The sequence below is a fragment of the Bos taurus genome, chromosome 15, assembly GCF_002263795.3.
Source record: "Bos taurus isolate L1 Dominette 01449 registration number 42190680 breed Hereford chromosome 15, ARS-UCD2.0, whole genome shotgun sequence".
Taxonomy (NCBI): Eukaryota; Metazoa; Chordata; class Mammalia; order Artiodactyla; family Bovidae; genus Bos; species Bos taurus.
The window spans coordinates 33,413,862-33,426,530 of NC_037342.1; the positions used below are offsets into that span (position 1 = coordinate 33,413,862).

At 48.6% G+C, this 12,669-nt stretch overlaps 1 protein-coding gene and 1 long non-coding RNA gene across 3 annotated transcripts in view; one reads left to right on the plus strand and one right to left on the minus strand.

The window, feature by feature from the left end:
- The window catches only part of UBASH3B (ubiquitin associated and SH3 domain containing B), a 148,223-nt gene that overhangs the window by 122,187 nt on the left and 13,367 nt on the right, over window positions 1–12,669 (plus strand). Inside the window, exons 5-8 of the mRNA NM_001206128.1 lie at window positions 606–775; window positions 5,355–5,563; window positions 9,236–9,368; window positions 11,772–11,892. Of these exons, the coding sequence (NP_001193057.1) occupies window positions 606–775; window positions 5,355–5,563; window positions 9,236–9,368; window positions 11,772–11,892 (633 nt within the window). The remainder of the gene's footprint in view (window positions 1–605; window positions 776–5,354; window positions 5,564–9,235; window positions 9,369–11,771; window positions 11,893–12,669) is intronic.
- The window catches only part of LOC107133160 (uncharacterized), a 39,377-nt gene continuing 35,761 nt past the window's right edge, over window positions 9,054–12,669 (minus strand). The window contains exons 5-7 of one of the 2 annotated variants that reach the window (XR_009490655.1): window positions 12,514–12,655; window positions 12,250–12,392; window positions 9,054–11,457 (exon numbers count right to left, since the gene is read on the minus strand). This is a non-coding gene — a long non-coding RNA (uncharacterized lncRNA). Of the gene's footprint in view, window positions 12,393–12,513; window positions 12,656–12,669 lie in introns of both variants that reach the window. The other variant, XR_009490654.1, reaches the window with a different exon arrangement.

A 12,669-nucleotide genomic window follows, 5' to 3' on the forward strand; every position in this document is an offset into this window, starting at 1 on the left:
ACAACTTTGGGGGTGGTACTGGCATCTGGTGGATGGGGGCCAGGGATGCAGCTAAAGACCCAATAATGCACAAGACATCCTTGCTACGAAGAATAATCTGGTCCAAAATGACATTGAGAAACCCTGTTTTAAACTTTGAAAGTAATCCATCTCCCCCCCTCCCCCCCCGCCCATTTCTCCATCAGAGCCACCCAGAAGCTAAAAGACTTGATTTCAAAATGAAGACAATTCAGCTTTGGGAGTCTCAGGATGACAAAATTTGCTCCATACTTAGCTCATCCCTTTAGGTCTCGATTTCCTCATCTGAATGGTGGGGCCAGTGATACTCATCTGGATTTGTTGTGAGCAGCCAGCAATCAAAACGATTGCCTCTCAGCTGATCCAGAAAAGCCAGACACGTGGCTGTTTCTCTCCTGGACTGTGGGTTGTTACATCCCCACCCACTCTTACTCAGCTGCCGAGAAGGAGAGAAACAGCTTTTGTCTGACCAAGGGGCTCCCTCCTCTACTTGTTGGGAAGCAGTTTTATCAGGGCATCATTCTGTGTTCTTCCTCGTGTCTCCACCATTGCAATGCACCAACTGCCTGTTTCCTCCCTTCCTCTAGAAGTGCATGTGGAACCCCACAAGAAGCAGCTGCACGTGACCCTGGCTTACCACTTCCAAGCCAGCCACCTGCCCACCCTGGAGAAGCTCGCCCAGAACATTGACGTCAAACTTGGGTGTGACTGGGTGGCCACCATATTCTCCCGGGATATCCGATTTGCTAACCACGAGGTAACATCTCACGGGGGCTCCTGCCCCTGCCGGGGTGCCGGGCACTGTCAGTACCAGCTGCACTTGCTGCTGAGAGGAGACAGACACGCGAGGAAAGCAGTGGGGCCAGCACTGGACCAGGAGTCAGCCGGCCTGGGATTTCGTCCAAGCACTGGCTGGCTCTCTGGGAATCTGTGCATCTCGCGTCTCTGGGTCCCACGTGGCTGAGCTGTGTAATATTCCCCACTGTTCTGTCTGCCCTGCCAACCTTACTGGAATAGGATAGAAATGAAACAGAATAGATAGAAAAGCATGTCGGTAAATTTTAAAACATTCTATCTGTTCACGGGATGAATAGGTAGAAGACATCACCCTGATCTTAGGTGAGAAAGACAGCTAAATACAAAAGAAAATCTGTGAACACATAGTTAACAGGTATTTCCTGTGGCATGCATGTTACCCTGGAACATACTAAAATTTTAAAATGTCCTCTGCTCAAGGAGTTTGAGTCCAGTGGGGAAGAGAGAACAGATGCATATGAAATGAAGGCATGGACCAAATATCAGGAGAGTGTGTGTGCATCACATAGGAGGCATAAGAGGGACAGGGTGCTGGCATCCTTCTTTTGAGGGAACCCACATTGCTTTCCAGGATCAGCATGTGCCACCTCTAAAGAGTCTTGCTGTCCTTTTTCTCCTGAACAAGAAGCTGAGACACGGGGATTCAGTGACTGGTCCAAAGCTAAAGAGCAATTTAGGACCAGAACCGAAGCTGAAAGCCAGAGGTTCTGATCAGTAAAGATGGGCAACCCACCTAAAAAGAGACCAGAGTCTGCAAAAATTGTCCTCTGGTTTAACTACATTTGTGAAACATAATTTATTTCCTAGTTTTTCAGCAGCAAAAGAACTGATATTTTTGTTTATAGACTTTTAACATCCTTTAGACATTTAAAAAAAAAAATTATGAAGAGATTCAGGGTCTGGGTCAGGCGACCTCATTGTTGATTTGAATGTGGTGGGAAGAACCAGCCCCTGATTGAGGTCTGTGGGGTCCGAGAGGGTCAGGGATACGCAGCTTTGTCTGGCTCTGCTGATGGGACCATCACGTCCTCCTTCCAAGTCATTTGATGCAAGTTTCTGTAAAGACACAGCAAGGAGACTGAGCTTAGCCTTCCTTCAAAATTCTGGCGTCTCCTGGAATAGCTTAGCGTGAGCCCTAAGGAGAACAAAAGAGGCGTGGCTGAATGGATCCCTTCCGAGGGCAGGGGAAAAACTGTCAAGGATGGCATGCCAGTGGGCTGTGAGAAGTCACCTTTCTAAGAGAAGGGAGGTGGCGATGGAATTTTCCAAGGAGTATCTTCTAATCAACACTGCCCTCCAGTTAACTCAGAGGGCAATTGCTTTTCTGCCTGACCCACATTCTGCTCAATTGGCACCGAGGGAATGAGGCAGCTAGTGCCCACAGGAATTATTTTCTAAAAATAACATGGCCTCTTTTTATCTCTTATTTGTAAAAGCTCATTTATTACTGCTCCTCCTGATCAAGCTGTCCCTCCAGGGTCATCTGGCTTTACCTGAGCCCCGTGCATATATAAACTTCACCTTGCCTTCTACCTCCTCCTGTGCTCAGGAGGCAGGATTGAGTGATCGGTCCAGCAAGGTAACCGATGTCCAGACAAGGCGAGTGGTTTAGGCAAGGACAGTCAGCAGGTGATGCCTAGGAATCCTCCGAGATCTCACCCCTCTGCTGTTCAGGTGTGACTTCTTGTGGGCTTGCACGTGCCTGCTTGTGCTGCACACCATCTCTTCCACATTCAGTGTGCCATGCTAGTTTATGTGCCAAGCACTGGAAATCTAGAGGAAGGACAGAGTTCTAGAAAAAGCATAGATTTTGGAGTCTAGCACACACAGCTTCAAATCCTGACTCCCTATTTTTGCATATAGATTCGCTTTTACAACTTCTAGACAGTAACCCAGTCCTTGGTTCTCTTGGGTGCAAAACAGTGATGACATTTTGCTAGACTGTTGGTATGGACTAGAGGACCTCCCATAAGCGAGGTTTCAGCAACAACAACAAAATTGCCACAGCTGTAAAAAGGGCTTCAAAGGCAAAGAGGGTCAGTTCCTATCATCACGAAGGGCTGTACCTGCCCTTCCCAGAGTAGCAAACTTTGAGCTTAGTCCCCAAGTAGGAAGGGAGGAAAACATACTTGAAATAGACTCAAGAATTCTTACAAGTAGATGCTAGACATAAGAGAGTAAGGATCAGGTAGGACAAAACTTGGAGAAGGGAATGGCAACCCACTCTGGTGTCCTTGCCTGGAGAATCCCACGGGCAGAGGAGCCTGGTGTGGGCTACAGTCCACGGACTTGCAAAGAGTCAGACGCAACTGAGTGACTAACACTTTCAGGACAGAACTAGGCAGTGTGTCCTGAGATCTCCCAAACTTGGGCTGACTTTTACATGCCATGTGGTTTCGGTGAGCAGGAAAGAACTATGGGGACCTGAGAACCGGTTATAATTTGAGATTTGCTGCAGTACATTGATTTTCCTTATTGCTTATTCAGTAAGTCGAAGCTCCTTGTTGTCCAACTGCTCTCTGCCTAGGAGTTGTCCCTTCTGCTCCTTTCTGTACCTTGACCTCCCTGGGATCTCCTAGAGCCAGAAGACTCACACCCAAGTGAAAGGAGGGATGAGATCTTCTCTGTCATTTTTGAGTTTCTCAAAGGAAAGGCCTGCCGCTGAGTCAGAGGTGTCATTACCCAAGACTGTGCTGCGCTTGAGCATCTAAGGAACCTGAGTTTAGACTTGTTCCCTGTGACTCGGTGCCTCTCTCCACCCTGTTCCAAGAAAAGGAGCATTGCTTCTGGTGTCTCATCACATACCTAGCTTAGAGATTTAAGTGGTTGTTTGTGAATTTTCTTTTTCCTTAAGCTGTTTTTTAACAACCCAGCAACAAAACCTTCTTGGTTCATTTGGAAATGTGATTTGAGTGTGTATCTGGCAGGTGGGGAGGCGACGGGATGGAAGAAGATCTGGAGCCAGTAGATGCTGGAGTGAGGATTCGGAGAGGAAGTGGTGCCCTAAATAAAAGGGATGTCAGAAATCCAGTGGGGCAGTCCAGTTCTGTGCATTGTCACGTTCGTTCTCTGGTGGCGGGGGAGGGGGGACCATTTTTACTGGCTCTTCTCGTTAGAGATTTCCAGAAGGAAATTCTTTATGACATGTTCTGATGGATCGCCTTGACCCCAGGGAGCTGATTAGCTCACAAGCCTACCTAGCACAGGCTTTGGGGGTTAGCATCAGCTTGATGGAAAGATAACCCCTTGAAAGCCAAGTGTCATGGTTCAATAGAAATAATTACACCTCTTCTGTGTGCCAGAGTCCTCAGGAGTTTTCTTAGATTGTCTCATTTAACTTTTATAGTCCAAGTATTATTTTACGGATGAGAAAATGAAATGGTAGCCGCTCAGTCGTGTCCAACTCTTTGCAATCCTGTGGACTGTAGCCCACCAGGTTAGTCTGTCCATGGGATTCTCCAAGCAAGAATACTGGAGTGGGTTCCCATGCCCTCCTCCAAGGGATCTTCTTGACCCAGGGTTTGAACCTGGATCTCCAGCATTGCAGGCAGATTCTTTACCGTCTGAGCCACCAGGGAAGCCCCTGCAGATGAGAAATAACAGAGGCCAAAGTTAAAAACCCGTACGTGGGAACCAGAATACTTAGCTTTCCTCTGGTGGCTTCAGGATTGAAGGAAAAGCTGATAAAACGGCTCCGTCTTAGTGTCCCCTTATGAAACACACAGAAAAATATTTTCCTTAGTATTGAGGTCTCCTGCTGTTAACAGAAAAGTAGTAAAATATTAATAGATGTTTTCCAAAGTATCTTCATACCTCTGCCTGTGAGGCAAAATAAATAAGGAGGCAAAATATGGAATAAATCAGACGAGTGACATGGCCTGGGGTTGGCCCAAGGGGCTTTTTCTGAGCCCAAAGAGAGAACACGTGGTCTCCACCTGTTGACTGACAAGAGCTGGTTACACACAGGACACTGATGGCTGTGAAAGATATTTTTCTTTCAAGGTCTTTGTTAAACATGGAGGTTTAAAGAAAGCTCTTTGAAGGCAGGACCATGTCTTATTTGAGCCGCTCAGTTACATGGAGAGGAGACATTTCGTCCCCAAAGCCTTCCTAGCAGAGTCTCTCACCTGGGTGTTGGTGACATTGCATGGAAGACTCCTTCCCGTGAGCTGTGTGTCCAGGGACTCTTACGGCATCAATGTGACAGACAGAGCAGGGAAAACGAGGTTCAGACCCGTCTGTAAAGCAGTTTACTGGGGAACCTGCAGGTTTTCATATGAATTTATAAAAGCCATGTCTTTCGAAGCAAAGCTATGCCTGAAGGAAAGTCTGGAACCAGCCAGAAGCACTATCTCCTCCTGAGAGGAGAAGAAATGGCTTCTGATCTGAATCCAGATCTACTCAGAGCCTGCAGACCCCAGAGGTGCCCGTGAATGCGAGCAGAGCACACAGGCGGGCCCTGAGCGCCCAGCAGAGCTGGTCAGGCGTGGGCCTCACACCTCCCTCTCCCCCTTTTCCAGACATTACAGGTGATCTACCCGTACACCCCGCAGAACGACGATGAGCTGGAGCTGGTCCCCGGGGACTTCATCTTCATGTCGCCCATGGAGCAGACCAGCACCAGCGAGGGCTGGATCTATGGCACGTCCCTGACCACGGGCTGCTCTGGACTCCTGCCGGAGAACTACATCACCAAGGCCGACGAGTGCAGCACCTGGATATTTCACGGGTGAGCCCATGCCGGGCTCTCTGCCTGCTGCTTTTCGAAGGACACTGTGGCCCTTGAGGAGGTGGTGGGACACGCAGGGTGGCAGTAGCAGCATGTGGAGTCCAGCGCTCTGGGTCCCAGACGTTCAGGGAAGGGCGGAGCTGGGGCCTGGGAAGAGTGGGAGACTGCATGCCCTGCTTTACCCTACCTGCCACGACGGCTGGAACATCTGTCAGGGTTCTCCATCAGAGACGAAACAGGCTGCTTAGGGGACATCTCTTCTGGCCTCAGTGTGGGTCATCTCACCACCGAGTCTTTATGGCTTTGGGGCTTCTGTCCACTTTGTCCCAGGTCATTGTACAGACTCCCCAGAGAAGCAGGACAGATTCTCACTATGCTAGCCAGCCAGTAGTGAACAGGTTTGCCAAGGTCAGGGGACCTAACCGCCTAAGCCAGTCCTCAGACCTGGCACATGAATGCCTAGATGACAGAGGCCATCTCTATGGAAATGGGTAACCTCCAGAGGCTGAGAAAGGCAGGTGGTCCCTTCCCCACCCAGGTCTTCGGTGGAGTGCCCCCAGACCAGCCTGCTCCCACATTGAGAGTGGCCTGTGTTGTATGGCCAGCTTTGTCCTGATAGGTGCCTTCTGTTCCTCTTTTATGTTTCTTAATCCGGGAAGTTCGGAGCCAGCGCTTCCCTGGTGCATTTTGGGCGTCTGGCCAGGGCGTGCATGCTGGTTTGCCTCCCTCCCTCTTGTTCTTGCCATGTGCCAACGTGGCTGAGAGCCGGAAGCTCTGAGCACCAGCTGCATGGTGTGCAACGTTGTTATTACTGTCATAAAAGAGAAGCAGAGACGGGCAATTTCACTGAGTGTTTTGCCTAAAGGGAGAAAAGAAAAGACCGTCCCCTCCCCTGATTAGCAGCAGGCAAATCACAAACCCGATGATGAGAAAGAGTATCTTCTTCCCTAATAACTCTCCCCAGCAAGCCTCCCTCTTCCTTCCCACCCCCAGCCCATGAACATCCAGCATTTTATAGCTCAGAATGGAAGGTCAAAGCTGCCTCGTGTTCCCCAGACCATTGCTTCCTCAGAAATGTTTCTTTGTTGGGTTTCCAAAGTCACCATTGTTTTTTGTTTGGTTGGTTGGGCTTTGTTTTGGCCATGCCATGTAGCATGTGGGATCTTAGTTCCCCAACCAGGGATCGAACTCGTGCCCCACTGCCTGATACCAGGAAGCTCAGAGTCTTAACCCCTGGACCGCCAGGGAAGTCCCCAAAGTAACTATTTTATGCCTATAAAAAAACAAGTGAAGCACAATATTTGTGAAGAAACATAATCAAAAGATTTGATGACACCCAGCTCCCAGATCATTCTTCCCAGGAGGGCTCACTGTGAAAGGAGTACACGCAGGGGGATTCCTGCTGGCCCCATGCAGGTCTCCGCATCCAGACCACTCCTGCCAGAGCTGGAGCTCAGCCGAAGCAGGGGCAGGCTCGGCGTCCAGTCCACAGACCCCAGGGAGGCCAGTGTGTCACCTCCCTTTATTTTGGGAACTATGTCTGAAATTTCACTGTCAGCTTCCGCAGCCAACCCGGCTGAGAATGGGGACATACTAATGTATTAGGTGTTAGGGTGCCATAATTACGAATTTGAGTTTTTATTCTAGGAGTCTTGAATTCAAATCCTAACTCTCCATGCACCAGCTGTGTGACTTTGGCCAAGTTGCATGACCTCTCTGAGCCTCAGTTTGCTAATCTACGAAATGAAGATAACAATTGCATTTCCCTCATAGGTATCTGTGAACACTGCTTCTTAGGGATCAGTGCCATGTATAAAACAGCACTGGGTCTAAAACAGCCATCAGCTTTATGGTTATTCTTTTTCTCTGACTTGTCTTTCCTAGTCCTCTCTTACATGCTCCCCAAACCAGATGTCCCTTCCACTGCAGTGATCCTATAGAAGCGTGGTGCTTTCCTGTTTACCCCAGAAGTGGAAATGACTCAGAAAGGCTGTCAGATAGTCTCATTTCACTCCTAATCCCAGGTAGCCCGGGGGAGGGAGAGTCACAGGGCTCCTCAAGTAGCACCTGCTGACTTGCTGAGAAGTTGCAGAGGGAACTCCAGCATCAGGGAGGGACTTGGGGAGTCAGCGACCCTTCACGACTCTTCTTCCTCTGTCCTTCTCAAGTTTTCTGAGTTCCTCCTAAGGAAACATGTTCCTACCACCTTTGTGAGAGCACCTCGCCTGGTCCTGAGTATCTCCAGACACATGTCAATTGGCGGAAGCCTCTGAGTTGGAGTGGGCTAAGTAGTCCTCCTCCGCAGCTGACCCCCAGGTCTGATGTGTCCTTGGGAGGTGTTTCCATGGTAATTACGGGTGTCAGGTACATCGTCCTCTCTGCACCTCATCGGACTGCGGTCTGACTGGAACTGTCAGCCTCACGCTGTCTCGGGGAGTCGGGGCCTTTGATTCCAGTGATGCCTGAGAAGAGGAGGAGGCCAGCAGTCCCCTTGCCAGCTGAGCTGAAGGACAAGGGATCCAGTCAGTGTCTTCACAGCTGTAATACAGTGCAGAAACTAGGAAACATGTACAAGCATGATGTCAGGATGATTCCATAGATCCAGACATTTCAGGCCCTGGAGCTTTGATGAATCAGACAATGAAACTGAATTTTCTTTAACTCTGTGATGTTTAGGAGGGTCTCTGTTTAAAATGAAAACAGCCAGTCTATGAGACTGTGAGTGGCACAAGATTTCCTTAGAAATAACAAAAAGAATAACCAAAAAGCTAATGGCTGTGTTAGACTGAGTGCTGTTTTGTACATACGGAACTTTACCCTGATTATAAAGTAGCAAGAAATCTAAAATTAAAATGTTCTCCCTTGACACGACCCATTGATGCAGGAGGAACTGTCCGTCGCATTTGCCTAACAACCGTATTTGAATTGCAGTGTTTTATTAGATAAAGCTTTTTGGAAACTTTGCTAATCAGAATAATTTAAACATGGCATGATCTGCTGCCTGTCTTTCAGCAAGACCTCTTTGGGGGGCTTCTGTAGTTACATCCAGAAACAAGAACTCTTGGCTCATAGCTCCACACAGCTGGTGAGAATGGTGTCCTCTGGAAAAATGCTGTATTTAGTCCTCTTGTTGGAGGTGTGATTGAGACGGAGAGGGGTTTGGAGACGGAAGGAGGTGGCAGAGGGGGTGATGGCCAGGGACTTCTGTGGCTTCACGCGGAGCCACAGGCAAAGTGGTGGGAAGGGTCAGAATCTTCCTTCTCCTTTGTCAGTTCAGATGGAAATCACTGTGGAAAAGATTAAAGGCAGCAGGAATTGTTTATTTCTTTGGAGCCAGGAAAAGAGCTGGAAACAATGGTACAGAATTGATACCTCATTATTCTGCAGCATGCCTCTGGTGCCAGCCAGGCCCACGGCACCCGAATAAGCACAGCATCGCAGGCCCCATCCCTGCCCAGAGGGATGAACACATCTGTTCCAAGCATGGAAATCCATCCACCCCTAATTTATTAACTGCAAGACTCCAGTATGAAACAGGGTGTTCCTTATAAAAATACCCAGTCACTGTGTTGTGTACTTGAAACTCATATAATATTGTCAATTATACTTCAATGAAAACATTTTAAAAAGATGTTCCTCCTCAGTTAACATCTTCCTTGTCTCCCTCCACAGCTCTTACTCCATCTTAAACACATCCTCTTCCAACGCGCTCTCCTTTGGGGACGGCATCCTGGAGAGGCGGCAGTATGAGGACCAGGGCCTGGGGGACGCGACGCCCCTCACCATCATCTGCCAGCCCACCCAGGTAGGGCTGACCATCAGGGCCACATCCTCAACTCTGCTCAGGAGGCACTGAGCACCTTTTTTCACAAAGGGTGAGGCATTGACTTTTCTGTCCTGAAAGGGTTACCGATCTCTCAGGGCACACCATCCTAAAAGGTAAACAAAAATTTAAGAAGAAGAAGAGTCAGATGGGTGGCACTGACAATGATTACCAGCTCCTGGGTCTAGACTAGTAAGGAAGACTGCTCCGCAGAGCAAGGGACGTGTTATCTATAAAGAAGTAACACAGTGGACCCTTGAACAATCCAGGGGTTAGGAGTGCCAGACCTCCAAGGGCTGGAAAATCGAACTGTAACTTAGAGCTGGCCCTCCATCTACCCAGTTTGGTACCCTCATATCCACCATTCTGCAACCTCAGATTCCACACTCTGTGGATCGTAGAGTACTGTAGTATTTACTTTTGAAAAAAAAAAAAAGCTGTGTATTAGTTGGACCCCGTTGCAGTTCAAACCCAAGTTGTTCAAGGGTCACCTGAAGTATCAATTTCACGGGGCATTGTGAAGATTAAAGGAAATATGAATACGGTTCTTAGTACAGTACCTGGCACATACTGAATGCTCAGTGTATGTCTGAGATATGCCAGAAAGGCTGCAGGACGGGGGAGTTGGGGGAAGGGGGTTTTGGGTTTTAAAAGAACTTTTTATTTTGGAGTATAGCCAGTTAACAATGTGGTAGTTTCAGGTGGACAGCAAAGGGACCCAGCCATACAAATACATGTATCCATTCTCCTCCAAACCCCCGCTCCCATCCAGGCTGCCACATGACATTGAGCAGAGTTCCGTGTGCTAACGCAGTAGGTCCTTGTTGGTTACCCAGTTTAAATTCAGCAGAGTGTACACATCCATCCCAAGGGCTTCCCAGGTGGCGCTAGTGGTACAGGACCTGCCTGCCAATGCAGGAGATAGAAGAGATGTGGGTTCTATCCCTGGGTCGGGAAGATCCCCTGGAGGAGGACATGGCAACCCACTCTAGTATTCTTGCCTGGAGAACCCCATGGACAGAGGAGCCTGGCGGGCTTCAGTCCATGGGGTCACACAGAGTCGGACACGACTTAAGTGGCTTAGGATGCACACGCACACATCCATCCTGAACTCCCTAGCTATCCCCTCCCCACATTGTTCCTCCTGGCAACCGTAAGTTTGTTCTCTTAAGTCTGCATGTCTGTTTTCTCTTTTGTAAATAAGTTCATTTGTATCATTTCTTTTCAGATCCCACATATAAGGGATATCATACCGTATTTCTCCTTCTCTGTCTGACTGGCTTCACTTGGTTTGACAATCTCTGCATCCACCCATGTTGTGGCACATGGCATTCTTTCACTCTTTTTAATGGCTGAGTAACATTCTATTGTATATGTGTACCACACCTTTATCCATTCCGGGGAAGGGTGGTTTTGAACAGTATACATTAATACAAAGCCAATTAAAATTTCAGGTGTGTTAGGGAACAAGAGACTAGCTGACAGTGGCTGGAGTCTGGAACTTGAGTTAGGAAACAGTAGGAGAGGCAGTGGAAAAGACCACGCCACCATCCCACATACCAGCCTTGCCAGGGCAACAGGAAGCACATGCAAAGTGTGTGTACTATACTGGTCAATGCCAAGCCCACAGGAGTTGACAGCCCCTGAGGAAGCTGGCAAGAGCTGCCTCCATCAGAAAGAAGAAATCTAGAAACATCTGCAAGGACCCACCCAGCAGTGATAGAAATCAGGGTCATTCAGACAAGCCTTTGACTGGACTTGCCGATTTCATCACCCAGAGGTAGCTGCTGTCCTCCCCGAGCCATTTCCAGGGACACCATCGTGCGGGCAGCCGGACGACAGAGCCTAACCTGTGATTAGAACTGGCAAAGCAGGACCTTCTGGCTGGAGGAGACTATGGACCACGTGGCCTTACCACCATGTAGGGGAGATGAGGCAGGGGCATTTGTGGTAATGAAAGTTCTCGCCTCCTGATGAAGCATCTCCTTAGGGGAAGAAGCTGTCCTCTAGATGGCGTCTCTCCATACTGGCTAGTTTTGCCTCTGAGCTGTATGTAACTCAGGTTGCCTTCCTGTTCAGTAGTAGCCGAGTGTTAATGAACAGCAACAGTAACGATACAACCATCTTCATAACCCTTCTCATTTTGCAGAGCACCTGCAATTCATCTCATTTAAGCCTCAAAATAGCTTTTGAGGTCAGTAAATGAGGCTTACCACGCCCATCTTATAGACAGGCCAGCTTAAATCCAGGGTACTTAAGGGGTACTTATTCTAATTAAACATTAGTGAGACTTACTCTAGAGCCCGGCTCACCTGCACCCAGCCCTGAGACGTGTCTACTTCCTTGTGTGCCCCACCCTCACTCACAGCCTTTCTTTGTCCTCAGCCTCTGAGGATCAGCAGCCAGCCTGGCCCTCAGAAGAGATGCCTCTTCGTGTGTCGGCATGGTGAGAGGATGGATGTCGTGTTTGGGAAGTACTGGCTATCCCAGTGCTTCGATGCCAAAGGTGAGTGGGTTGGTTGGCCTGCTCCGCATTGGCATACCTCTCACAGCCTCTAGGGGGCAGCGGCAAGCTACATTTATCTAGATGGAGTCACTGTGTTGCAGAAAGTGCCCCTTACTGTTACACTGTAAGTCCTTCCTGATAGTCTGGAGTGTTAGGGGAGAGAGAATTGTCCTCGCCTCCAGTCTATCAACTGGGACACCACGGACCACAAAAGGCAGATGTCTTGCCCAGAGCCACAGGACAGGCAGACGCAGGAGTCCTGATTCCAGGTCCAGAACTCCCTCCAGTAAGTTACCCTGGCTTATTTAGTTCCATTTTCATTTGTCTAAGATAGGCTTGCATCTCAGAGAGTCCGACCTGCTTTGGAGTGTCTGGTTGTTACTTTCACTTAAAAACCATCTCTTGGGACCTTCCCTGCGGGTCCAGTGGTGAAGACTGCACCTGCCAAATGCAGGAGCTGCAAATTGGGTCCCTGGTCCAGGAACTGAGATCCCAGATGCCTTGTGGCCAAAAACAAAACAAAACAAAAAACAGAAGCAATACTGTAACAAATTCAATAAAGACTTTAAAAAGAAAAAAGAATACTAGTTATTAAGAAAAAAAGACTTAAGCTCTTCTTACTTTTGTCAGCAGAATGGACGCATGGATTTGAAGACACTCTGCCAAAGGAAGAGTGTCAGTATTTTCTAGAGAGCTCAGTTCCATTTCCCTTTGGCGAAAGGGAATGGAAGTGGAGGGGCCAGCAGGATCAGCACTAGAAGTCCTAAGGAAACAAGA